A 27972-nucleotide genomic window follows, 5' to 3' on the forward strand; every position below is an offset into this window, starting at 1 on the left:
TAATCTGGAGAACCAGGTTTGCTTCTCTGCTCCTTCACTTGAAGTCTGCTTAGTGACCTTTGGCTAGTCATGGTTCTCTTTGAATTCTCTCAGCCCCACCTACCTCATAAGGTATCTTTTGTGGGGAGGGGAAGAGAAGGTGATTATAAGCTGCTTTGAGACTCCTGAAAGGCAGAGAAAAGAAGTGTATAAAAACCAATTCTGCTTCTTCTTCTAATGCCATAGAGTCCATCCTCCAAAGCAGCCATTTTCTCCAGGAGAACTGATCTTGATCACTTGGAGATCAGTTGTAATAGTGGGAGATCTCCAGGTGCCATCTGGAAGTTGGCAACCCTACACCTACCAGGCCCATGCCAACTTATCTGTTTCTGTAACCTCAGGCTTCCAACAAAACAGGAGGTTGACTGAGTCTCTGATGAGTTACAGCATACGGCAGGACTGTATTCATGTCTGTGGGTCACAAATTGTGCATCCCCAATAGGCAGAAAATGGGTAGATGGGTAAAAATTAGTGTTGATACTTTTTAAAGTGCTTTGGGATTGGGGCATGGAAAAATGTTGTGCTGCGTTTATCATTCCCAGGAGAAACTGACCAGGTGTGGGGAATGCCTTCGGAATGGCTGCACATAATTTAGTGAAACTGGAGTTTAACTTGACTATTGATTTGATGCAAAGTGACTACTGCTATCAACAGGAAGTGCAGGTGTTTTGTTACTCCTCCTGCTAATTATCTCTCAAAAGATTTATCTGGTTGCAAAAGACCTTGGGCATACAGCACTGTATGACAGCTCATTAACACAAGTGCTCATGGAGAATAACACCGGATTTTGTAAGCCCACCCCCGGTCATCTCGTATTTCCTGATTCTGGAACAAGGCTGTCTCCAGACCCTCCTTCAGTGTTTCCCCCCATCACGCACACCCATTAAAAGCAAGGTGAAATCTTATGTCCCAGCTTAATCAAAGACAAATCTCCAAGCCCAAGTTCCTTTAGCAAACGGGAATGTGCTTACAACCCTACATGTTTATGTTTACAAGCCCTAAACTTTCCCTGCGTTTTACCTGCTTGACAGCTTTCCCTGCAGTCCTGCCATATGACACGGTGTCCAGCTAGGAGCAAGTTGTCATTTCCTGTCAGATTGTCAGTCCCGCTGAAACAATCTGATTACGAACAGCAGTCATTTGGCTTCAGGACAGAACTGCTCCAAATTCTTAACAAGGGCATTTTGTGGCTGTCGGCAGTAAAATAATGGGACACTGGGTTGCGGAAGGAGGAAGGAGATGCTCTGAGCCTGCAGGTCTTTGTGTGGTTCACGTGGGTCACTGCAGATGACAAACATCTCTTATTTATTGAACTCGTAACTGCATTGGATAGCAGAGAAAGTAAGTGCAATCCTGCTTTCTACATTGGACTATTATATCTGAGTGGGGAGAAAAACATAATGTAAAGTAGCCATTCTGATCATCTAAGGAGCAAAACTATAGCTGAAGGGTGGTATCTTATCTTCAGGAATGTTCCAAGCCAGAATTGGCACCCCAAATAGTCCATAGTTTGGATCAGGGGTTCCCAACCTTTTTTGAGCCTGCAGACACATTTTAACTTCTGACACAGCATGATGGACACAGCAACAAAATGGCTGCACAAAATGGCTGCCATAGGAGGTGGAGCCAGTCACAAAATTATTGCCACCACTTAATTTCAGTAACACAGTATAGCTTCTTGTGCTGTGGTGGCAGCTGCTGCCAAAGCAACATTTTTAAAAAAATGTGCACAACCAATCAAATATCCAATAGTCAATCAGGAACCTTGCTGATCAAAAACCCTACTTGACCCCTCATGCTTTCTAAAAATATTTTAGTGGACCAGAAAAAGTGTCAGTGGGTGCCAAGGTGGCCACAGGTACCATGTTGGGGATTCTGGGTTTGGACCAATATTCAAACCAGATGTGGAGTCAGGGTAGAGAGGAGCTGAAGTGTTTTCTGAGGACTCTCAAGTAGATCCAGTAGATGCTTTAGCAGTTTAGCTTACTGCAGTACAGGGATTGTTGTTGCATGCTTCTCAGGGATTGCCAGAGGACATATTTGTTCCTAAAAAGCAGACTAGCAGCTTTCAGCAATGAAACAGTGTTTTGACAGAATACAGAAATCACATCACAGAACAGGCAGTGATTTTTTCAGAGGGCATTCAGGGATATGGTCACACAGCTTAGATTTACATGAACATGAAAGTGTTTGTACATTTCCATTCTTTTTCACAATGCAAGCTAAATACTGTTCAGTATTTAGGTCAGGTATTTAAAAATATTCCTTTGTATAACTGAGATTTATACATCAAGAGCGGTATCTCAGGGCAGTGGGGAATATATGCAATACAGCACACATGCAGCAGCAGGTTTTGGTGGATATTTCCTCTGGTGGAAAATGGTTGTCCAGAAGCTGGGCATTTGTGTGGTCAGTTTACTAATTTTAGGGACAATTAGTTTTTTGGAGGAGAAGAAAAGCTAGATTCAATCTACTTGTTGCTCCTAAAAAGATTATTGGTGATACTATGAATCAGTTTTCTGGCATTTTGCACAGGGAAGATCCTAAACAGGCACTACAATAAAATATTTTTTATTAACACTTTGCCCTGCAAAAGTGTTAAGTCTCCAGGCTAGGTCAGGAGATCTCCCAGAATTACAATTCATTCCCAGTTGACAAAGATCAGTTACCTTGGAGAAAATGGCTGCTTTGAAGGCTGGTCTCTATATTATTTGACCATACTCTATATTATTTTACCCAGAGGTCCCTTCTCTCTCCAAACCCCAGGTTCCCCAGGTTTACCTCTAAAACCTTCAGATATTTTCCAAAACTGAGTTGGCAGCCCTTCAGTCCATATATCCACATTCTATACCAGTGACCAATTTAGAAACCTAGTGGAGATTAGAGATGCACTGCTCACTCCAACTAGGCAAGCCACTTACTCACTGGCCCTTGGAAGGCTCTTGCTGTGAGCAGGGCTTTCACTTGGGGTGGGCCCCACTCTCCTATCCACCCTTGCCCACTGCACCAAACCCCCCTCCTCACTCTGAGGAGAAAACAGAGTCTTTGGGGAAAACGGAGGGAAACTCTGTTTATGGGGGATGGATTTTAAATCATACAGGCACTACCCCTTTCTGACAATCAGTCACACCCTGGTGCTGGTTACAGTTTAAAACAGAACTCAATTTTATTTACAGACTGGTTTAGCTTCTCAGATGGAACAGAGAGGTTTCAAAAGCATTTTAGGTTTCATAGGTAGAGGTTTCTTTCTCAGATGTTACAGCACAGTTTTTCAGTACAGACTTATTCATGCACTGGTGCCTCTTGAGGGAAAACTTTCCACCCGCAGTCAAGCACACTCCTAGTTCACCCGCCCTTTATCACCAAAAGGGAATGATCACTGACTTTAGGAGGGCCCCCACGTGAAGTTTCTCTATTCCCGAGATCCAGGCTATCTAGCCTATAACAAACACTGTTCCTCCCTGACAGTCTGGCCCCTTCCGCACACGCAAAATAATGCGTTTTCAAACCACTTTCACAACTGTTTACAAGTGGATTTTGCTATTCCGCACAGCTTCAAAGAGCACTGAAAGCAGTTTGAAAGTGCATTATTCTGCATGAATGGAATGAGCCTTTGAGATTAGAGGAATCTGGCCACCTAGCCTTCCTGTCTCTCCCTGGCCTCACTGCCACTAAACACAATCTCCAGACTAAAGGAACTGTGAACTGACACGATCTGTGTCTGATTCCTGAATCTGCATGTCTCTCCACTCAGACTCAGTTCCCACCAAGAAACACTGACAGGCTTCTTCCTGCTTTTACAGCAGACAGTGCACCCTATCTGTGGCTACCAGCTATAGCCTTACAGCCCAGTCAGTCAGGTTGTGCTCTGGCTGTTACTGTGGTGTTTTGCTCTGGGTAACTGCACCGTTGCAAATTAACCCCATAAGAGCCTAATCCGTCACACCCACCCTCCTATACTTGCTCTTTGAAGTGGCAGGAGAAATATCCAGGGCAGAAATGACATTGTGCAGTGTGCTGTCACGTCCAGGTGAAAACCTGAATGAGATATTAGTGCATCGGGTGACTCTCTGGGAGTCCCAAAAACTCCATGGTACTTATGTCATATGTTGTGTGATGTCATCTCAGCCCCTCATCTTGCTCTCACTAATGGCAGGCAACAACCTGCTGTCCTTACCTCTAGCGCTGTGGTTCTCCAGCCAAACCACCTAGGTCAATATTCAATCTGCTTCTAGAGCTAAGAGCAGGAATGGGGAATCCATCTGCATGGAGGAGAATATATCTTTTTTCAAAGGATCTTCCCTGCAGTTTTGAGCTGGCTCTGAGTTGTTTCACGATCACAAAAAAGAAGGCCCAGTCTGGAAGATTAATTTAAGTGCTGTCCATAGTGTACAGGAACAACCTGATGCTATTTCTCCAAATAAGTTTAAAATATATGCCAAGCAAACAATCACTGACCATTTCAGGCCCGTACAGGGAACAAAATTTCTCAAAGAAAAGGCAATGTTCCCAAATTCAACAAGAGTTGCTTTCTGCTTTTAGTTAGGGGCAGAGGTGGGATCCAGCAGGTTCTCACAGGTTCCCGAGAGTAGGCTACTAATTATTTGTGTGTGCCGAGAGGGGGTTGCTAATGGGTGATTTTGCCACGTGATTTTTGCCTTAGTGACGCCCCTCCTCTCAGCAGTAGCGCGCAGAACTTGATGCAGTCTAGCAGGAGGTGCACCGGCGTGCGTGGCAGCCTGCGCCCACGTGCATTCGTTTCCCGCCCAGGGACCGGCGCAGCGGCTACGTCCTTGCCACAGCCCCACCCAGGAATGCCCCGCCCCCAGAATGCCCAGCCACGCCCCCGTTGTGCCCTGCCCAGCCCCATTGGCGCTATGCCACAGTTTGAATCCCACCACCATTGTGTTCTGGCTCAGGCTGGTCCAGTTGGGGACCTCTGGAAGACTCAGAGGGAGAGGAGGGGACAGTTTTGGTGCCAGATCCTTAGGCACTGCCTGTCAACACAGGGCCTGACCAGTTATTACTCCCTGCAGGACGAGATCTAGAGGCTCAGGCAGAGCATGCTGACAAGGATCCACAGCCAGGTCCAAGCTCTGAGATTTCCCAGCCAGGGCCTCGCTCTGGGACACTTTAGCCTCTTCATAATGAGCTAGAAGGAACCCTGCTGGCAGGGGATGATGGGAATTGTAGTCCAGAGGTGGGATCCAGCAGGTTCTCACCAGTTCCCGAGAGTGGGTTACTAATTATTTGTGTGTGCCGAGAGGGGTTACTTAATTAACCGGAGTCAGCTTTTCCGTCTCCCCGCCCTCGCCTCCCCGAGAGGCATCCTGCCTTTGAACGTGACGGTTCCATATAGCAATTGCGACTAATAATGTCACTCCCTGAACTGGGTGAATCCCTTTCAGGTACTGCAATTCATGGATTCTCAGCCTTTCGTACCTTTTATCTCACCCGTCTCTATCAAAGAACCTGGGTGTTTCACCATTGCTGTGTTCAGATTTGTGAGTTGGGGCATTTTCTATAATGTGATGATGATTTAGAAATGACCTGGTGAAAAAAAAATTGGGGGGTCGTGGTGGGGTGGCTGCCCATGGGAGGGGGCATCCAACTCAGGTTTTGCCCAGGGCTCAGGTTTGCCTAGGTACGCCTCTGCCCCCTTTGCTGAGGGGGGGTTGGCGAGGGAACCTGTTACTAAAATTTTGGGATTCCACCACTGGTTAGGGGAGAAAAATTAGCAGAATTGTCATCTGAGATTTGCCACCCTCCAGATGAAATTCTGAAGTTCTCCTGGAACTGATCTCAAGGTGACAAGGATTAATTCTACTGGAGAAAATGGCCAATTCAGAGAGTGGAACATAGGGTATCCTGTGCCCACTGAACTCCTTCCCCAAACTCCTTCCTTCCCAGGCACCACCGCCAAATCTCCAAGAATTTCCCAACCCAAATTTGGCAACCTTAGGTCTTCTAAAGAGCTTTTTGAGGAAGCATCTCTACCTCCACACTGGTTTTTACCTTAGATAACAAAGAGGATACTGTAGGCAGTTTCAGACAAAGCTTCCGGCATCAGAAATAGAGACATTATCAGATAATGAAAAAGAGATGGAGGGACGGTGTTAACTGTCCTCCATCAGGTGCGTCACATGGAAGAACCTTCTCGTGCCTCTGGGCAAAGGATTACTTGAAGCCCTGCAAATTATCAGTTAAGGAACTGGAAAAGAAATTGTCAGAGTTTGTTGGAAAAGAAATTGTCAGAAGTTGTAGACAGATGGACCAATTTTTAGAACACAAGGTGTACGCAGGTGGACTAAGAAGATAAATACATTATTGATGACATGTTTACCTTCATGCTATAAACAATGCCGTTTGTGCCTTCACTTTTCCAGTAATGTCTTCCTTTCTCCCCTAAGAATGCATCATTTCTTTCTAACAATGGCCTTTGCCATCCCTTTCTCCCCACAAATCACCCATGATGACACAGCTTCTGCTTTTGTGACTGTGTGCTACCATCATTTGTTCCAGCAATTCCTTCTTTACTTGTTTGTTTTAGAAACCTCAAATAGAAGTGCTTGTCCCTTTTCTCCAGGGGAACTGATTCTGTCATAAGGAGATCAATTGTGATAGTGGCAGACCTGGAGGTTCACAACCATAGGCAAGGAGGGAAGGCCACGTGTGGCCTTCCTGGGCTTCACATGGCCCACAGGGCAGGCAGGTAACCTCTCCCTCCCTTCTTTTGCAAGCTAGTGGAGGGACAGATATGTAGCTTTTCCATCCTTCCTTTGGGGACAGGGCTGGGGCATTTTCCCCACTTTGGTCTCCCTAAACCTTGCACTCCACAGAGTCCACCTGCAAGCTCCAGGAATTCTCTAATCTCCAGAAATTCAGCCATGAGTCTCATACATGTGTTCGTGTCTTCGAAGACAGCTCATCAAAACAAATTTTAAAAAGGGAAAACTATATATTGCCAGAATCAGCAGGAAGAGCTGAGCTGAACTTTGTACTTGAGCTAAAAAGAGCTAAAAAGAAGCACAGGTATGTTGCATGCAGAGGAAACTCCTGGGCAACTTCAGCAAAAGGTAGCCTCAACATTAAAGCACCAGGAGCTTCTTCGAAGACAGCTCGTTGAAAATTTAAAAAATGGGGAAACTATATATTGCCAGAATTGGCAGGAAGAACGGAGTTCAACCATGTACTTTTTGAGCTAAAAAGAAGCATGGGTAAGATGCATGCAATGCAAACATCCCAAGGAAAGTTCAGGAAATGCCAGGTTCAGCGGAGGTTTAAAGCAGCAGAAACTGGCCAGTGGGAGAAACTGGCCAGTTGGAAGTGAACGTTTTTTTGACTGGACAAAATAAATAAGTCATCTCCTGAGATTTTCAGAGCAAGCAGGAGACGACTTTAAGCCAACTTGCCAAAAAAAAATCACTAGTTTAGCATTTTCACAAAAACTCAGGTTGAGCAGAAATAAAACATCCTGAAGATGTCTTGGGCGAAAAGCTGTGTGGACTTCCTCCCCAAAATGTTTTTTTTTCACCTGGCCTTCGGATGTTTTATTTGTGCTGTGCAGAAAGGACTGTTATTTTGAGGAGAAAACAGATGTAAGGAGAACTGTTTTAGGTTAATACTCTTTCAAGTGAGACCTGGAGTTCTGGAATGAAGAGTTTACACTTAGGCCGTTTCCGCACGGGCGAAATATGACGTCGTGGAAACGGGAAAAGAAACGTCAGAGCGAGAGCGTTCGCATGCATAGCGGCGGAGGTGCGCAGTTGTGCCGTCGCGAAAACGCTTAATTGGCGCGAAGACGCCGTATTCAAAAAACGCTTTGAAGCGCTCTTTTTCCACATGTGGCGCTTATCGATGCATGATGCGAAGTCGATGCGAACCGCCCGCCACGGAGCGTTCTCAACAATGGCAACTGCCAAAAGGCCCGAGCTTTGGTCACCGTCCTCCACATCGTTTGAAACCCTGGTGATTTCCCCTGCATGAGGTCAAGCACCTTTTCCGCAGATCCATGTCGCCTGTGCAGATGGTGGCTGCCTATACACACTCTGGTCTCACAGGTAACATGAACTGGGACTGACAGTAGCTGGGAAGGGAGGCAATGACAGATGGGGGGACGGGCAGGACATCAGGGCAGTCACATCAGCCAATCGTGCTGCTTCGCGAGTGCGCAGCCGCAACGGAGCGTGGCGAGACGCCGCTTCCGCAGCGCTTCCATGCGAACCATCACATTTCTGCAGGGCTCCTGACGCACGCAGCTCCGCCTGTCTGTCGCTTGAGCGTTTTTTTCAGCGTGATGCGTTGCTATTCCCAAAAGCAACGCTATCATCGGCGATCGCTCCTTTGTCTGTTGGCGGAAACGAGCCTAAGTTAGTCCTCGCTTCTTTTATAGGTTTTATCTGTTTTATGATGATTTTATGATTGTACTTATTGGCTAATGTTTTATTGTAATCACCGCCCAGGAGCCCTCGAGGAGAGGGCGGTATAAAAGTTGAAAGTATAAATAAATAAATAAAAATAAATAAATAAATATTGAGAAAGGTAGGGGATGGATAAATGAATGAGCAGATGGACAGACATTTCCTGGCTTGAAAGCACTGTTGATCCCTCACTTACAGCCCCAAGAACTGATCATGCACTTTGAACCTAGATGTTCTGAATGTTACTTATGTCCATCCAGTCCATATGTTACGTGCACGTGTGGATACCCAGGGGTGGTAGCATTGAAGCACTGTAATAGAAGGTTGGGAAGGCTCAGTCTGTGTCCCTGAATATGCGGAAGAACAAGACTGGGGCAAGTGTTCTCTGATTCAAGCCAGAGATTATTCATTCGCTCCTAACATACCATCAGTTCAGGAAGATAAAAGAAGTTGGCTGTTTAAGAGTGTTGAGCCAAATGAAAGCTGAGCTCAAAAGATGAAGGATCACAAGTTCACATCTCTTCTTTTCAGACAGATTTTAATAGTCTGTGTCGCAGTTTTATGAGGACATTGTAGCTCAGTGGCTCAGACATGACAGAAGCATTAAATACGTGCAGAATGTTTTAAGACATGCACCCAAATCGGGCTTTGAATAGCTATGATGTTTTAACTCATTCTGCAGTGGCTTCCAAGAGTGAATTAATGCAGGCCACCCTTTCTTTCAGAGAAAACTACCCCTTGCAAAAAGATAAGGAGGATTATGACATGAGTACAAATTTGTGGGGGAGGGAAGGCAGCATGGTACAGATGATTTCGTCAGATCTCAGAAGCTAAGCAAGGTTGGTACTTGGAAGGGCGACAGTCAAGGAAGAGTCTGCAAGAGAAGGAAATGGCAAACCATCTCTGCTTCTAACTAAATCTAGTAGTCTTCTATTTCTCAACAAAGCTCATTCTTTCAATCAAATCAAACAACATGCAGTAAAATATAATTTCAAGTCGATTAAACTTAGCCCTCCTCTTTCCTTTGCATCTTGTAAGATTTTATATTTAATCTAACTTTTATAGTTTTTTTAAGTTTTATTCTCCTTGAGAATTTATGATTTTACTAATCCTTTACTTCATTTACCTTATGCTGGTCTGGGACCATAATAAAGATTGACTTGATTTTATACTTATTCAAAGGTCTCATCTCTTATCAAACATAATATGATATATCCTTCTGCCACTGTTTAAATGGAATATCAGTTGCTAACACAGGTAATGCTTGAAACAAAAAATAAATTCTAGGTAAGACATTATGGTAATTTTAATCACAGAAATTCTCCTCAGCAATGAAAACTGAAGTTTGTAACACCTTGACAAATCTTTTATTATTATTATTATTATTATACACATTACAGCACAGCACAAGTGTCTGGAATTCATCTCTGAATATCGAGTCCTTCCCAAGGACCTAGGATATTAGAGGTATTTGCGTAGAATATGTGCAGTTCCTAGAAGTGCTGCTTTCTGCAGCATGTGGACTGATGTTCTGTCTAAGTTTAGGCTTTCCAGATGTTTTTCAAGATTTCTTGGGATTCCTCCTAGAGCACCGACTACTAGTGGGATTACTTGTTGTTCTTTTTTTTGCCTACAGTCGTTCGACTCTCAATTTGTTAGGTCCTTGGTATTTTTGTGTGATCTTTTTCCAGCTCTTTGTCCTTCTTACTCCTTAAAGCTGTCAACTCAAGCACAGCAACATCTATGATCCAAACATGTTTTTTCTCTCACCACTGTTGCATGTGTACTTGGGGTGTTGTGTGCCGGAGTGTGGTCTGTCTGTCTGGTATTCCTAAAGTCCCCAGAGTATTTTTTGCTTCTTCATTTTCTGTGTGATCTTCTCTGAAGCTTAAAGTGCTTTCGTACCAGGTCTTGCTACAGGACATGGCTGTGTGCACTTTTGGTGGTAAAAGGTTCCAGTGCACCATTAAGCTGCTAGCCTATTGTGGCGTTCCTCCGAGATAGCTCAGTTTGGGCTATTTTTCTTACAACAGCAGATGATGTGCTCCACGGTTTTCATCACCCTCTTTGCAGAGACGGCACTTTGGGTCATTGTAGGACTTTTCAATTCGTGTGTCTTTATTGCATTTTGTCCTTAATGCTTGCTCCTGGGCAGCAAAAATCCAGGCCTTCACAGTTTCCTTCTTTAGAGTTCCCCTTCTGAGCCACTCCCATGTTTTCTTGCTGTCAACCTTCCCTTCAATGTTCTTAAAAGGAGTACTGCCCATGGGAGTGGCTTCTGTTTAGCCACTGCTCGCTTTCGATGTTTTTTTAAACTGTTGGACTCTATACTCTTTTGATTCTTTGGCTTTCCAGCATCTCCAGCCCTTGTGGACTTCTTTCAATGCTGGCTCTTGACTTTCTTGGATGTATTCTGCATCAGGGCCTCTTTTCTCTTCCTCTTACTGATTGCTTGATGTGGAGACAGCCCCTCTTCCTCCTTCTGACCTTGCTAGGTAGAGTCTGTCTACATCACTTCTTGGATGCAGTGCTTTCGATTGATGGTCATAATTTTCCTTGTTTTTCTCTGCTGTCCAGGATGTCCAATTCGGCTTGTGTCCAGTTAATTATGCCAGCAGTGTAGCATGCATACTACAGGGCACCGCATAGAGTATTAATTGCCTTTATTGTATTTCCTCCATTTGAAACTTTTGATTTCAAAATTTTTCTTACCCTTCTAAGATATTCCTTCCCTTAATTGCGCCTTTGACTTCCTGCATGCTTGATGGTGTTCTCTGCTTGCAGTTTCCCCAAGTATTTGTAGCTTTTCATTTCTACTGGTGGTGGCTCTTTATTTCTATGGCATTTGGCATATTCACACCCTCGCATGTTGCAAGTTTACCTTTACTGAGTTCCAAAGTTGCACACTTGTCAAGTCCAAAATCCATTGCAATGTCAGTGCTAAAGACTCTCACGTGTTCAGTAGTGACTCAATCTCTGCTTTTGATTTTCCATAGAGCTTTAGGTCATCCATGTATAGAAGGTGTGAAATTTTTTTGGTGATTTTCTTGCTGTCTGATATCCTTGACCTGTTTTCTTCAGAATTATAGAAAGCGGAATCATAGCAATAATGAAGAGTAGTAAAGGGGACAGAGAGTCTCCTTGGAATATTCCTTCGGATGTTGACTTTCCCTATTCCTGCTCCATTGATTATTAATTCTGTTTTCCAAGTGTGCATTGCATTCTTGACCAATTTCTTGATGTTTTCACTGACTCCAATTATCTCCAGGCAATGGAAAGTATCCAACTGTGTGGCAGTGAGTCGAATGCTTTCCTGTAATCAATCCAAGCTACATGCAAGTTGGTTTTCCTTCTTTGCAATTCTCAAGGATCATTTTATCTATGAGCAGTTGATCTTTTGTTCCCCTACTGTTTCGTTTGTTTCCTTTTTTGTTCTGGGGGGCAGCAAAGTTCTTTTCCTTCCAGGTGGTCTTGTATTGCATCAGCTAATATGCCAGTAAGCAGCTTAAAAGGTTGTTGGTAGGCAAGTGATTGGTCTGTAATTGCTAGGGATTGCTCCGCTTTTCTTGGTCTTTTCATTGTCAGAAACGTTTCCTGTTGTCATCCATTCTTCAATTTGGCCTGTTTGCAGCACTTGATTCAACTGTTGGGCAATTCTTTCATGCAAAGTTGGTCAGTTTCTTCAGCCAGAATCCATGTAGTTCATCATTGCCTGGGGCAGTCCAGTTCTTCACCTTTTGCTCGTTTTCAAACCATTTTAGTTGTTATTACAAGGTTGTCCATGTTGTTGCTGCTAAGTTCAGCCTCCACATCTTTGGCCCAATTTGCATTTTGGTTGTAGTTCTTTGGGCTGTCCCAAATGTTTCTTCAGAGCTCACTTGTTTTTTCTCGGTCTGGCTCTCCTGTGTTTCGTTTCACATCTCCACTTACATTCTGGTAGAATCGTTTCTGGTTGGAGTAGAAAAGTTGATTCTGCTTGAATTGAGCAACCCAGCGAATCTTGCAATCTTCTTTGAAACTGCCACCAGCTGTTGTTTGACCACCTCTATTGCCTCATTGAGTTTCCTCTTGTCCAGGTGGTATCTCTTAACTAGGTCTGCCTTGATTTTCTCATTTTCAGCTTCTTCTCCTTCATGCTTTTCCGGTTTGCTGGCATCCGATCGTAGTTTGCTGATTTTTCTTCCCAGTCTGATTTTCCACTTTGGAGTACCTATTTTCGGTCTTCTTTCTGGGTGATGGATCTTTACCCTAGCTCTTTAGTAATCACTACTGCAGTGCTGTACATAAGCTGGTTTGTTTCATGCAGTGACATTGTTTGGATTCCAGCAATGACCTTGTTTGCATCCTTCAGTGAATTGAGCAGATCCTTCCTTGGAACAATCTTCAATGGTGGCAATCTTGTGCGTTGATTTGCGTTGTTCACCTGTTCTATGATCTGCTGCATCAGCGCCTCCTGCTTTTGTCAATTGGGAACTTTGGGTTGTTTGGGTTGGCTCCTTTGGAGGTGTGATTATTGTTGTTTCTTCCTCCTCTTCATATTCTGTCTCTTGCAGTCCTTGAATTGTTGCCAATTTTGTTGAATTTCTTTGAGTGTTTCTTGGCATATTTTCAATACCATTGTCTTGTGCTTTCTGCTGGATTTCTGCTAGCTCTAGTGCACTAAAAACCTTGTTCCTTTCAATATGTCTTCTTTGATCAGCAAGTCTTTGCTCAGTAATTTCTGTGTCTGGGTGAAGTTCTTTCCAGACTTGGTACGTTCGTTTGAGGTATCCTCTCTTTTGGCTGAGGGTTGATTTGTAGTAGCAAGCCATAATTTCTCTATTCTCTGCACCACGAATATTTTTCGGCGTTTGTTGATTACTTCCAGTAGTCCTGCAGTCTTCAGCCCTGGTTGCTCAGCTGAAGATCCTGAGTCCTGTAGCCCATTTTCCGCCAAGTGCCCAGGTACTCCAGCACTAGACGCGGTCCTTGTTGACCCAGGCGGCGACAGGCGATTATAAAGTTTCTTTTCTTGTCTTCACCATGGTTTTGGGTTTTGGGCACATTTAGTCTGGCTCCTCATCAGAGGCCTCTCTGGTTTGGGTGGCCCTCCAGCACAGCCCTCTGACTCATTGGAGCACACAAGCCCCACCACCACAACAAGGTAGTGCCCTTTGGGGGGATTATTATTATTATTATTATTATTATTATTAATATTATTATTATTATTATTATTATTTCATTTCATGTTTTAACATACTTACTTGGAAATAAAATACAATTTATATTTGTAAATGTAATACCCAAATATTTCACCTTTTTAAAGTCTTAAAGTCCATTTTACTCATCATTTCTATTTGACCTTGTAATTTCATATTTTTGTTAAAACCTTTGCTTCTGTTTATTAATTTTAAAACCCACAATACGCCAAATTCTTTCAGTTTCAAGATTAAAAATTCAGCTCCCTTTAAGGGGTTTTCCAAAACCAACACCGGGTCATCTACAAAAGCTCTTAATTTATAAATCTCTTTCTTAACTTTCGTTTGTCCAGTTCTCTCATCATGTCTTGTATCTCTGTTCAGTGCTTCAAAAACTGAAACAAACAAGGGAGGAGATAGTGGGCAACCTTTTCATTTTCCTTTCTGTACCTCACATGGTTAAGTCTCCATTAATAGTTATTTGTGGTGGCTGTGTAGTATAAATCGATTTCACCCATTCAGTGGTTCAGACATGACAGAAGCATTAAATACGTGCAGAATGTTTAAAACATACACCCATATCAAGCTATGAGCATCTATGATGTTTTCATTCATCCTGTGCTGACTTCCAAGAGCTTTCCTAATGATAGTGACTTCCTTCCATAATCCGCTTCATTGCTATTTAGCTGCTTAACAACTCTGCCACTGCAGTTTTGACAACTTTATACAACTGGAAACAGTTTTAAACAACTGGAAACCAACAATGACATGCATTTTATTTTTAAAGAACATTTTTTTTAATTTCCCAGGTGTGATGGGGGAATATGAGCCGAAAATCGAAGTCCATTTTCCATACACAGTTACAGCCGCAAAGGGATCTACCATTAGAATGGAGTGCTTTGCACTTGGCAAGTAAGTACATATCCTTAAATAATTAGGCACCATTGGTTATTATAATATGATGTATTTCATGGGAGCGGGGGGTCATAGCAGTTTTACAACACCAACAAAGTCCCCATCCTTGATCCTTATGCTAAGTTCTGATAAAGCTGTCATTATGGGAATTGGGGTACTGTGTGGTTTCCGGGCTGTATGGCCGTGTTCTAGCAGCATTCTCTCCTGACGTTTCGCCTGCATCTGCGACTGGCATCTTCAGAGGATCTTCAGGAGAGAATGCTGCTAGAACATGGCCATACAGCCCAGAAACCACACAGTATCCCAGTGATTCTGGCCGTGAAAGCCTTCGACAATATTATGGAAATTGTTTAACTAGACAGTCATTCTATACCAACAATGCAATGCTATGCAGAGTTACTGTAGACTCAGCCCACTGATTTCAATGTACTTAGGTTAGAATATCCCTGCTCAAGGCTGAACTGTTAGTCAAATAAAGTTTACAAATTATGTTAAGACAAGACCTGGTAAGATAAGTATGTAGTTGTGAAATATTCTGTAGTCCTTCTGTTCCATTAACAATCAGCTAATGTATTGTACTAATGACTGATTTTATTCTTAGGTTTATTGATTAAATTAAGTAGGTAGGGTTGTTATCTTTATTAGTTTTTATTATTTTGTGTATATTTAGATTTACTATGCTCCCCCCTCCCTGGGCTTGGGGCAGTGCGCAACATCCATATTAAAAAAAAATAAAACGTCTAATAAAAACATACCAATTACCAAGATGCATTTGTATTTTACAACCTACCACACTGAGGGGATTTTAACATTAATAAACATTAATGGGGGATGAATAGATGAATGTATGAATGAATGATTGATTGCAGGAGGCCTAGAATGTTAACTGTAGCTGCCTCAACCATAAGCCTGGCAGATCAGCTCTATCTTACAAGCTCTGCAGAATTACATTAGGTCTTGCAGGGCCCTGGTCTCCTTAGACAGAGGATCCCCCTATGAGACAAGGACTGAAAGGGCCCTACTCCTGGTTGAGGCAAGCTGGACTTCCTTGGGGCAGAAGATCACCAGAAGATTTGAATCTGCTGATTGCAGCACCCTTTGGGGGACGTACCAGGAAAGATAGTCCCAAAGGTTCACTGGTCCCAAAGCATACAGGTCTTTCAAGTGAGACCTGGAGCTCTGGAATGACAACTGATCCCCAGACTTCAGAGTTTTTCTGGAGCAAATGGCTGCTTCAGAGGGAATCACATCTCCACTGAACTTCTTCCCCTCCCCAAATTCCATCCTCCTCAGGCTCCGCCCCATTGGTCCAGAAATTTCCCAAGTTAGAAATCCTAGTAGTAGGCATAGTAGATTACATAAATAAGGACATTTTTGAGTAAACATGTGTAGTGGTGTACTGTGCCTTTACAAACTTAATTATACAGTTCTCAGATCTTCAGCCAACATGGACATATTTTTCTAGCTTTTTCCTTGTTCAAATTAATTCAAATTAATTTGAATTTGTAAATGATAAATAGACTATGCCATTGGATTTACCACATCCCCAGACTGGTGTGCTAGTTGTTGGATACATGAAGAAAATCATACGCCTTCTGAAAAGAAGATAACAAACACAGAGTATGTCCATCAATCACTTGCAAAACTTTTAATGAAAGCAGTCTATCCAGTTTGCAAATATAGAAAATCCATAGCTATGAGTTGCCTCCTTCACAGTAATTCCAGAATGGTGATGGTGAGTTAGCAACATAATATCACTAAATCAATAAATATTTCATTGCTCCTGAATGTGGAAATTGATAAAACAGTAAGGTGAAAGAGATGAAATGCCTGGCAGTGGTTATGAAATTGTGCAACATTATCTGGATTTATATTCCATCGTATTCCAAAGGCATGGGATTGCTAGCAACACATTAAAATATAAAATATAGAAATATGAAACATATTAATTCCAAACAACCCTTTATCTGCCTTTCCCATATTACCTAACTCCTCACTGAAATAGGAAGGGCAGAAACATAAATTTGCAGGAAAGGGGTGTTTCATTAGTGCAAGGTATGCTCAATGAAAAAGTATTCTATCCAGCCTTAAGAATCAGGGCCATATTAAGTGGTCTTTTTCAGAATATACATAGACAGGGTTACATAGAATCATAGAGTTGGAGGAGGCCCCAAGAGCCATCAAGTTCAACCCTCTGCCACACAGGAAGACACAATCAAAGCACCCTTGACAGATGGCCATCCAGCCGCTACTTAAAAACTTCCGAAAAAGGAGACTCCACCAGATTCCAAGACAGTGTATTCCACTGTCCAACAGCCCTAACCATCAGGAAGTTCTTCCTAAAGTTTAAGTAAAATCTCTTTTACTATACTTTGAATCCATTACCCCTTGTCCTAGTCTCTGGAGCAGCAAAAAATAAGCTTTCTCTATCTTCAAATATTTAAACATGGCTATCACCCCTGAACTTTCTCTTCTCCAGACTAAACATTTCTAGCTCCCTAAGCTGCTCCTTATAGGGCATGGAATCCAGATCTTATACCATTTTGGTCCCCTTCCTCTGGACCTATTCTAGCTTGTCAATATCATTTTTGAATTGTGGTGCCCAGAACTGGACACAGTGTTCTAGGTGATGCCTTATCAATGCAAAATAGAGTGGTGCTATTACATCCGTTAGTGTAGACACTATACTTGTGTTGATGCATTGAATTGCATTGGCTTTCTTGGCTGCCACATCACACTGCTGACTCATGTTCAGTGTGTGGTCTGCGAACACTCCCAGATCCCTTTCACATGTACTGTTGTCAAGCCAGGTGTCACCCATCCTATATTTGTGTATTTCATTTTTTCTGCCTAGAGGTATCTCATATTTCTCCTTGTTGAAATTAATTTTGTTAATTTTGTCACAGCGCTCTAATCAGTTCAGGCCATTTTGAATTCTGACCCTGTCCTCTGGGGTATTAGTTACCCTTCCTAATTTGGTATCATCTGCAATATCAAACATCTTTCCATGTCCAGTGATTTCATTGGACTTCAAAGAACATCTTCCTATGTCCAGTGATTTCAATGGACTTCAAAGAACATCTTTCTATGTCCAGTGATTTCAAAGGACTTCAAAGAACATCTTTCTATGGGTGCTGTGTGGTTTCCGGGCTGTATGGCCGTGTTCTAGCAGCATTCTCTCCATACAGCCCGGAAACCACACAGCACCCAAGTGATTCCGGCCGTGAAAGCCTTCGACAATACATTGAACATCTTTCTATGTCCAGTGATTTCAAAGGACTTCAAAGAACATCTTTCTATGTCCAGTGATTTCAATGGACTTCAAACGATGTATCACTGCTTAAAGCTAATTTTTGCTACATTTAACTGACCTGTTGAAATGCAGAATCTCATTGTATGCTATAACATTCTGTATTGTGACTAACAGTGGAATCCGGGGGGGTGGGGGGGGGGGAGCTGAAGCTGCATTTGAAGCCGTGAAAAGGTTGTGCCAGCATCCTTGCCACACCATCCAAACCAGCATAGATGCCGGCACCGAGGGACTTGCCTCACTGCTACAGCAACCAAACCTGGAAGCTGACCCCTATAGTGGCTGGCCTTCATCTCAAATGCCCACGCCATCATGGAGGGGGGCACTCTGGGGGTGTTTCTGGAGGCTGAGTTGATGTTAGTTAGCTTCTAGTGCACTTTCAGGCTGAGAACATTCCCTCTCATTGGTGTAGATTTATGCCACCAAAATGTGTGCCATAAGTCCCTTTATGCTACAGCAGTGGTAGCGAACCTATGGCACGGGTGCCAGAGGTAGCACTCAGAGCCCTCTCTGTGGGCACGAGGGCAAAGAGTTTGTCATGTGATAATAGTGCAATTATTTCAGGGAGATTATTAGCACTAAACCTAAGAACTAGTTTTGGGGAAGCAGTGTAGGTAACTCTGTTAAGCGCTGTGAAACCCTACTGATATTCATGGGAAGAACTAAAGTATGATGTAAGCTCGGTTGCTGACAATGGGGCTTGCTTCTGAGTAAACACTCCTAGGGTTGTGATTCACCCATTCGAAGCGTTGCACAGTTGCTTCAAAGCAAAGCCACCGACTACCACCAAGCTTACTCCCGAGTAATGCGTGCCTTGGAGCCAACTGTTTTTTCTATACTAAAACCTCAGTATTCAGGTTAAATTGCCATGTTGGCACTTTGCGATAAATAAGTGGGCTTTGGGTTGCAGTTTGGGCACTTGGTCTCGAAAAGGTTTGCCATCACTGTGCTACAGGCTTTCCTCAGGGAGTAAAGGTTTTCCAGTTCTCCCCGGGTACCCACACTGCCAGTTGCCTCTTTGGAGGCAATGCAGAGATGCTGACCCTGGCCACCATTCTACTGCCACCCCCTTGGATTGGGCTGTAACAGTGTCATCCTAAGCAGAGCATCACTCTTCTAAATCCATTCAAGTCAGTGTACTTAGTAGATTCAACTCTGCTTAGGGGCTGCTCTGTAAGCGATGTAATTACCTTTCGACCAACCTATATTGTAGAGTGTTATCAAATATTTAAAATAAGAAGTAAAAAAGGATGAGCGTTGAGATATTAACTAATATATTAATAATGAGAAAGCCATTTAATATCTTTATCCGACGTCTCAGCTTCTGAGATTGGCTGTGATCAGACTACCCTGGGCTATAAAGGTCAAAACCAGTTCCTAATAGACTTTAATTTATTTGTTAAAAATACTGGTTCTCATATATAAAGGCTGCACCAATTTCCCCTCAGGACTTGGAGACACCCCCCTTCACAAAGATGTGGGTACTAAATACTTATTAGTGCCAACACAAAAAAAATCATAGTTACAACCCACTGTCTCTTAGCCTCTTAGCTACTAAACTACACTAGCCAACAAGGTGCCAATCTGTGCCCCAAGTGAGACCGAAGAACAGAAATTAGAGAAATAGGTTGCTTTGGGGGAACTTGGCCTGCCATGTTTGTTTCCAATTTAAACCTGCCGTCAATTAAGGCCATAAAAGCGTGCCCTTGTGTGCACCTTAGTCTGAAGAGATTTGCTGGTAGTTTTTCAAGGCACCACCATAATTATTATCATCTACCATGGCTATGTTGATTAGGGACTTTTTGTTTAGTTTTGGTTTAGCTGCAAAGTGCAAACCTGATTTGATTTATGAATAGATGCAGGGCAATGGAAGAGGCTGTGGCTCAATGGCAGAACATTTGTTTTGTATCCAGGAAGTCCCAGTTCCAATCTGTGGCATTTCTATTAAAAACAATCAGTTTAGAGGTGATGTGAAGAGCCATTGCTAAATGGAGTAGACAATATAGACCTTCTTAAACAATGGAAGCTTGGTGTGTGTATTTAGACATTCCAACAAGCCAAGGTTATGTTGGAATGTGCAAGAGCTTTGCGTGTGCATTGGGTACACAGCATACTCCTCCCTTCTTGGCAAGGAATGCTTGCAAACCCATCTGTAAGAGCCAGCATGGTATAATGGTTAAGGGCAAGTGGACTTTTATCTTGAAAACTGGGTTTGATTACTCACACCTTCACATGACTGGCAGACTTTTATCTCGTGAACCAGTTTTGTTTCCCCACTCCTTCACATGAAGTCTGCTGGGTGACCTTGGGCTACTCACAGTTCTATTCAAACTCTCTCAGCCCTGCCTACCCCAAAAGGTGCCTTTTGTGAGGAGAGGGAGGGAAGGAGTTTGTAAGCCACTTTAAGACTCTTTACAGGAGTCTCCTTACCTATAAGTCCAAACTTTTCTTCTTCTAAGCCAGTGATGGTGAACCTTTTCGAGACCGAGTGCCCAAACTGCAACCCAAAACCCACTTATTTATCGCAAAGTGCCAACTTGGCAAATTTAACCCAAATACTGAGGTTTTAGTATAGAAAAAACGGTTGGCTCCAAGGCGTGCGTTACTCAGGAGTAACCTTGGTGGTAGTCAGTGGCTTTGCTTTGAAGCAACTGAGCAGCGCTTCAAACGGGTGACTCACAACCCTAGGAGGGTTCACTCAGAAGCAAGCCCCATTGCCAGCAACCGAGCTTACTCCCAGGTTTAGTTCTTTAGTTCTTCCCATGACAATCAGTAGGGTTTAACAGCGCTTAACAGGGTTACCTACACTGCCCCGCCTCCTTACCTTTTTCTGACAGCAAAGCAGTGGGCTGAAAAAAAAAGCCTTTTCATCCCACTGTTTTGCCATCTGAAAAAGCAGCCTAGCTGGGGTGGGGCAAGAGTGCCCCTCGCCCCTCACCCCCCCCCCCATGGCCCCTCACCCCCTCTCCTTTTTCTGCTGGCAAAGAAGCCAGCTTTAAAAAAGCTTTTTCAGCCGGCTGCTTTGCCGGCTGAAGAAGCATCCTGGCTGGGTCAGAGCGAGGGGGAAGGTGGAGGGGTTGGGAATGATTTTCCACCCAGGCACATGCCTGGTGCACAGTGTACCCCCATCCCTTTATATATACGCCTGTGCTTGCCACTGCTGTCCCGTGGGGCCCAGCTTGGTGTTTGGGCCAGGGGGGAGGGTAGGGGAGAATGGGGGGGGGCTGTTGCCAGACCAGGCAAGAGTGCACCAGCTGCCACTGTCCTGCTGGTCTGACTTAGTGTTTGGTCAGGGGGACACTAGGCACTAGGACCCAATGGGAGCACTCTGCAAGGAAGGTCCAGGAAGTGATGGCAGATGAATTAAAAAATCTCCTGAGATCTTTTGCTGAGACAGAGTATAGCTAATATCTTAATTAGATTGTGTCCGACTTCTCAGCTTGCACGAACCCTCCCACACACAGCTTTCCCCCGCCCACATTAGCAAGCAATAGAAAGATATCTAATGCATCAGACCTATTTACCAATAGTGGAAGAAGCAGATATTTTATGTGTGCAGTCTTTATCTCTCTTTTCCAGCCATCGGTAGACATTCAGGCCAGCTTTGCCCAATCTGAATTTTGGACTCGATTCTGTAAAAATTAGATAAATGACATTTCAGGCTTTATCTAACACCTGGAGGCTGTGTGGGAAGGTAAACAGGTGTGACATTTCTTCTTGTCTTAGATTCTCCTCTCATACTCCGTTGCTTTTCTTTCTTTATAGCTTTTACAAATGTTTATATTGTAATTTTTTCAGAGTAATCATTTGGGAACAATCTTTTTATTGTTCTGCATTTTAGTGTGTGTGTGTGGGGGAGGGGGGTAAAATAAACAAATGCCAGCTATCAGTAAATTTCCAAATGATATTTGCTGAAGGGCTCTCTCACTCACTCACTCACTCTGCTCTCCTTGTGATTTTTGGCTCAAGTCTTCTCGAATGGCTTCTGTTGCATTGTAATTGTGAGAATGACAAATATTCCTTAGAGACTTTCAGCAGCAGGCAATTGGCAAGCATGCCCTAAAAAGAGTCTGGGCTTTTAGTTACAGATTAATGATTTATTAATGTTGTTTATTTGGAGCTGCCAATCACCACAGGCTTCTGGAAGGAAACATGGGGGGAAAGAAAGCACCCTGTGTACCTGTCAAACTTGGGTCATGTGGTTTGTCCACTTGATTGACATTCTGAAGACATTCTGAAGAAAAGAATTTTCCAGTGAAGGATGGCTTGTCCACTTGGAAGTGTGTCTCCTTTTTTCACTATCATGATTCTTTCTTTATTGCTTTCTATTGGTGACATTCTCTGTCACCAAAAGCACCTAAAAGCAAATAACACATTTAAAAAAATTATTTAAAAAACCCAAAAAGATCTAGTCTGCATCTCAAATCTGCACAATAAAGTAGCATAAATCTGCACAATAAAGTAGTGTTCTTGGTGTAAGAGCTCATAAGCACTTCAGAACAGGACACATTTGCCAATCACATGTAAAAATATCTTCTCCTGTTCACAAAGTGCTACTGTGAAACTCCCTAGGAAGTGAGATCTCTCTCTCTCTCTCTCTCTCTCTCTCTGTCTCTTTCTCACTGATGTTGCTGTCCTCTCCCTAGAAAGTATATTCTGTCTCGTACCTTGTTATCTTGCAGGGGGCATACACATGGTTTTCCTGTCTTTCATCTTCGCAGCAACCTCTGTGAGGTAAGATTGAGAAACAGAGAAAGGGGGCTTAATGGCTGGGATTTGAACTTCAGTCTTCCAAGTTTAGCACTCTAACCACCGCACTGCGCTGGCTCTCCACAATGTAGATGCCACACAGATTATCCTGGACTTTGCCAGTTTCTCCTGGACAAAAGATAAGACACAGAGTAGAATTTCCTCTCACAGAACTGGAGGAACAAGGGGAGTTTATGGGAATAGGGGTGCTTCCACAATTCTCCTCATATAAACTTCTTCAAGGTTGGAATTCCTAATTATCTGTCTTGTTTATAAAGCAGAACTGATACATTAGGACTTCTTCAGTATTTATTCGTAATTTCAAAATACTGAAGAGACTGTAGATGTTCACTTGGCCCCTCAGCTCCTTCAGTTGATTTGGAGCCAGCATGGTGTAGTGGTTAGAGTGTTCTAATCTGGGGAGCTGGGTTCAATTCCCCACTCCTCCACATGAGCAGCAGTCTGTTATCTGGTGAACCACATTAGTTTCCCCAATCCTACATACAAAGCTATTACCCAAAATGGTAGGTCTGTCCTTTTTAGAGTGGGCAATTAGCAGATAGACCTTGCTTTGCAAGAGGGGCTAATGACAGATCTTTTCCACTGGAATTTACACAAGTGGGTTTCTGTAAGAAATCTGCATGAGTCAGAAAAGTAAAGTTTAACAATTTTATTGAAGAAAAACAATAATTTTACAAGTACACAAATGGTGGGGTGCAAGCACATGGAGTATTCAGATAATCCTAGGATATCAATAGAGTGGAGGGGATAGGTTAGAAATAGAGGTGGGAATTGTGGGAAGAATAATAATGATATTTTCCCTAAGAAGGGCGTCAAGAGACAGAGCCCGCATTGAATCCCAAAAGATGTGATGAAAGCAGTGGTGGGAACAGGGCAGCTAGACCAGAGCATAGCCCAGGAACACTGAACAAGGCAGTGTAACTGAACCAAGGCAGCTAAGAATACATTGGACACAGTATAATTAGGCCACAGGTCAGTCCAGAAACACTGAGTAAAGACTGCAGGGCAAGTAGGCTAGTTATAGGAAAAATTGGGTCTCCGGCAATATCAAAATAGCTAATCTTCCATTTGGCTTAATGACTCGAGCCAGAGAGCATCCAACAGCTGATTAGATTTAAGATGGAATTGATGAGATCACAATTCTAGGGTTATTTCAATTCAAGATGAGGTGGCCATTCTCAGAAGTAAGGCAGGAAAGGAATGATAGAATTAACAAGCTAAATAATAACTTGAAGATAGTTTTGAGTGTGTTAGGTTGGCTGGCGTTAGCATATCTTTTGTGAACAGGAAATCAGGGTTTTAGGGCTGTGGCTGTGTCTCAGAAAAAGTTCACTGTTTTCCAAATAGCTGTGGAAAGAACATACTTGACTGGTATGCATACAAAATGAGTGTCTGAGCGACTTGTCCAGATAGATCCATTTTCCTATAGGCTACACAGTACAGGGCTGGAGATGGCATTCATCACAACCTGCATTTCAAAGGCACCTTCATGGAGGACTGGTGGAGCACTGCTTCCAAATAAAAATAGCCCCCACCCCCATCTTACCACAGGTCAGTCTGGTAACAAAGCCTTCTGGGTAACCCTGGGCCACTCACAGTTCTCTCAGAACTCTCAGTCTCACGTACCTCTCAAGGTGTCTGTTGTGCACTCCCACACATGCCAGCTGGGTGACCTTGGGCTAGTTGCAGCTTTTCGGAGCTCTCTCAGCCCCACCCACCTCACAGGGTGTTTGTTGTAAGGAGGGAAGGGCAAGGAGATTGTAAGCCCCTTTGAGTCTCCTACAGGAGAGAAAGAGGGGATATAAATCCAAACTCTTCTTCTTCTTGTGCGAAGGGGACGGAGTTTTGTAGCCACTTGAGACTCCTTACAGTTGACAAAAACAGGGTATCGATCCAAACTCTTCTTCTTTCCCATGCAGTATAATAATGCATGCTTGCCTTGAGGAAACTGCAAAAACAAAGAACAATGTTTCTTTCAAGGTTCTTTGTCTTGCAAGTGAGGGACTATGCACTGTCCCCTGCCTCAGTGTCAGAGAGGGACTTGATCAGAGAGTCAGAGAGGTCATTTCTGCACAGCAGAAATAAAACATCTTGAGGACGTTTTAAAAACCATTGGGGGAAGAAGTTTGTACAGCCCTCTTCCCCCAAATGTCTTCAAAATGTTTTATTTCTCTCAACCCAAGTTTTTCAAAAATTGCTAAACTAGTGATCTTTTCCCCTCAGCCTGGGTTGAAGATGTTTCCTGCCCGCCAAGCAAACAAAAGCAGGCAAGAAACACTTTATTTCTCCTGCCCAAACCTCTTATTTTCATGTTCTCATTCTTGCCCACCATTTTGTGTGCTGAAGCAGATTCTCCTGTGAAGGTTCCCCATGGAAGTTTCCTCTGCTTGCAGCTCATCCACATGCTATTTTCATGTAAACAAATGTGGGGTTTTTTGCCTGGCAGTCTTGTGCATATGTTGTTTTTCTTTTTTTGTTTGTTTGTTTTGAGGGATATTTATTTTTTTAATTTCTTTTCTGCAATTTATACCCTGACCTATACCATAGTCTCAGGCAGAGGTGGGATCCAGCAGGTTCTCACCAGTTCCCGAGAGTGGGTTACTAATTATTCATGTGTGCCGAGAGGGGGTTACTAATTGGGTCTGCTTTTCCGTTAGAAATTCCATTAGGTCCAAAAATCATAAAGTCCTGTTGTTTCCTATGTGGCTGGTTAGGGAAGGTAGAAAACGGGATAATTCTCCCTGTTGGGCTGTTTTAAAAACATGTTTTAGAAATATGGTAAAGTTCCTTGTTTAAGGAAAGTATCCTTCTTTTGATTTCTAGAAACAAAACTAAGTATTTGAAAGAATTAAGTATTTGACAGGCAGTCAATTAGAGGAGAAGTAGTTGTTTCTGTTGGCAGTAGACGATAGGACTTGCTATAATGAGTTTAAACTATGGACAGAAAGATACCAGCTGGAAATTAGGACCTTTTTTTTAACAGTAAGAGTTTTTTACAGTAACAGAGAAATTATTAATGCCCCGCCCCGGAATGCCCGGCCACGCCCCCATCATGCCCTGCCCAGCCCTATTGGCGCTACACCACTGTTTGAATCCCACCACCATGGGAACCTGTTACTAAAATTTTTGGATCCCACCACTGGTCTCAGGGCAGCTAACAAATGGGGATGAAACCCCATTAAAATATACAAAGTTAAAATCAGAATAAAAACATAGTTAAAACAATTCATAAAGTCTGCTAAAACCTCATTAAAAATCCCCACCCCACCCCCCTGTGGCATCAGTGAGAGGGTCCTGGTGGGGTCAACTACTAAAGGATATGTCTGTGAAGCTGCGAGTAGAGAAACATATTTGTGTCCTCATAGCTTCACAGACGTCCCCCTCAAAACAAAAAAAGGAAAAATGATACGTGTGAGGGATTTCAAAGCAAAACAAAATTAATCTACTTTTTACATGGAAATTGCTCGCGGATGAGCTGCAAGCAGAGGAAACCTGCATGGAAAATCTTCACCAAACAGCAAAGGCAGGAGAATCTCTGCAGCAGCACACAAAATGGTGGATGCAACACTGAAACTGACCAGACCTCCATGCAGCAGGTGGAAAAAAAATATCTGTTTTGGTTGGCAACCCTTGTGTTCTCTCCCAAAAAGCTAAACGGATATTTTAAACATGTCTGCAGGATGTTTTATTTTTGCTGCACAGAAATGACCTGAGATTGAAGAGTCAAAACACCAGGCATCCTTCCTCTACTGTTTTGATGCTATCCTTTTGATGTGTAGATTTCTACTCTCAGGGAACAGTCTTTCCTTCATGCTTCTTCTCCCACACATCTCTCTTCTTGCATGCACACTTCTCCATTTTGCACCATATGATGAGAGATTTAGACAGCTTCTCTGTCCATCCAGCTAGCTGGATTAGAATAAAGAACCTTTCTCTTCATTTTCCTATCAAGAATGGAGCTCTCTAATAAAAAAAACTCCTTATATTAGTCTGACTGTCTTTTGTTCTGAGTACATGCAGACTCTTAAGTCAGCTTCCTTGCATTTTTCCACAGCACACTCTATTGTAATGCAAAGGAAACTCAAATTGGAAATATCAGCTCTTTTTATGTGATGTTTTACTGACATTCATCTGTTCTGATATTTTCTCTGGAATCAGCCTTGAGAAACAGTATATAATCCGCATTAATCCCAGCAATGCACCCTGTTCATTAACTTTGGAAGGATAAATTATTTGAATAAAATTTCCACAGACTTCTGGACTGACCTGACCATGACAAAATGGCTCAGACTCTATGCAGTTTTTGATTTCCATTTTCCCATTTGGTCTATAAGCTTCCATTCTGTTGAGAGATGAGTTGGTGAGGGGTAGGAGAGATGCCTTGAGAAGAAGCAGATACATGCCTGGCAGATACACCCTTCAATCAGATGAATGCACCATATGTAGGGTTGGCGGTTCGGCCCCTCCCCGAACGGCAATTCTGCCGAGATCAGCCAGTTCGGGGAGGGGCGGAGGGCCAAGAAGCCGAGCCCACCTCCTCTGCACTAGGCGAGATCCGAACGCTACTCGTTCGGATTGGCCCCTTCCCCCAAGCTGCGGCTTCTCCGAGCCAGCTGGGGGAAAATACCTTGCAGCCCCGCTCTGAGCCTGCAAAAGGGCAGCTGGCGCCTGGCAGCCTCCACACTTTGCCTCCATGCTTTCTTCCAATTGGAAGGATTGGCGGCAGCTGGAGCGCGGGCGGGCGGGCGGCGAGGCGAGGGAGGAAACAGAGAAGCCACCCACCCATCCCGGCAGTGGCGCCAAACTGCCTGCAACCTCTCTTACCCCACCGCTTCCTTCCAGATGGAAGGATCCCAGAAGCGGAGAATCTCCCTGAAGTTCAATGGATCCTTATGAATTCAATCCAAACCAATCATGCATCCCATGCTCTGTGGCACCGCAGTGGTGCAAAAATGTCTGCACAAAGCAATCACACATCTGATGCTTCATGGCTCAACAGTGCCCCAAAAACATGGTCAAAAAGCATGGATCCTCATGGATCCTAATGCTTTTCACTTAGTCACCCAAAATCACCACCACATCATGGCACAAATCCTTAGACACATGTCTGCACAAAGCAATCACACATCCGATGCTTCATGGCCCAACAGTGCCCCCCAAACATGGTCAAAAAGCATGGGTCAAAAAGCATGGATCCTCATGGATCCTAATGCTTTTTTCACTTGGTCACCCCAAAATCACCACCACATCATGGCACAAATCCTTAGACACATGTCTGCACAAAGCAATCACACATCCGATGCTTCATGGCCCAACAGTGCCCCCCCAAACATGGTCAAAA

The 27972-nt window shown here is 43.4% G+C and overlaps 1 protein-coding gene across 1 annotated transcript in view; it reads left to right on the forward strand.

Annotated features, from left to right (window-relative positions):
• The window catches only part of CNTN5 (contactin 5), a 934675-nt gene that overhangs the window by 718649 nt on the left and 188054 nt on the right, over positions 1-27972 (forward strand). Inside the window, exon 9 of the mRNA XM_048492765.1 lies at positions 14446-14548. Within this exon, the coding sequence (XP_048348722.1) occupies positions 14446-14548 (103 nt within the window). The remainder of the gene's footprint in view (positions 1-14445; positions 14549-27972) is intronic.

Source organism: Sphaerodactylus townsendi, linkage group LG04, assembly GCF_021028975.2.
Source record: "Sphaerodactylus townsendi isolate TG3544 linkage group LG04, MPM_Stown_v2.3, whole genome shotgun sequence".
NCBI classification, from domain to species: Eukaryota; Metazoa; Chordata; class Lepidosauria; order Squamata; family Sphaerodactylidae; genus Sphaerodactylus; species Sphaerodactylus townsendi.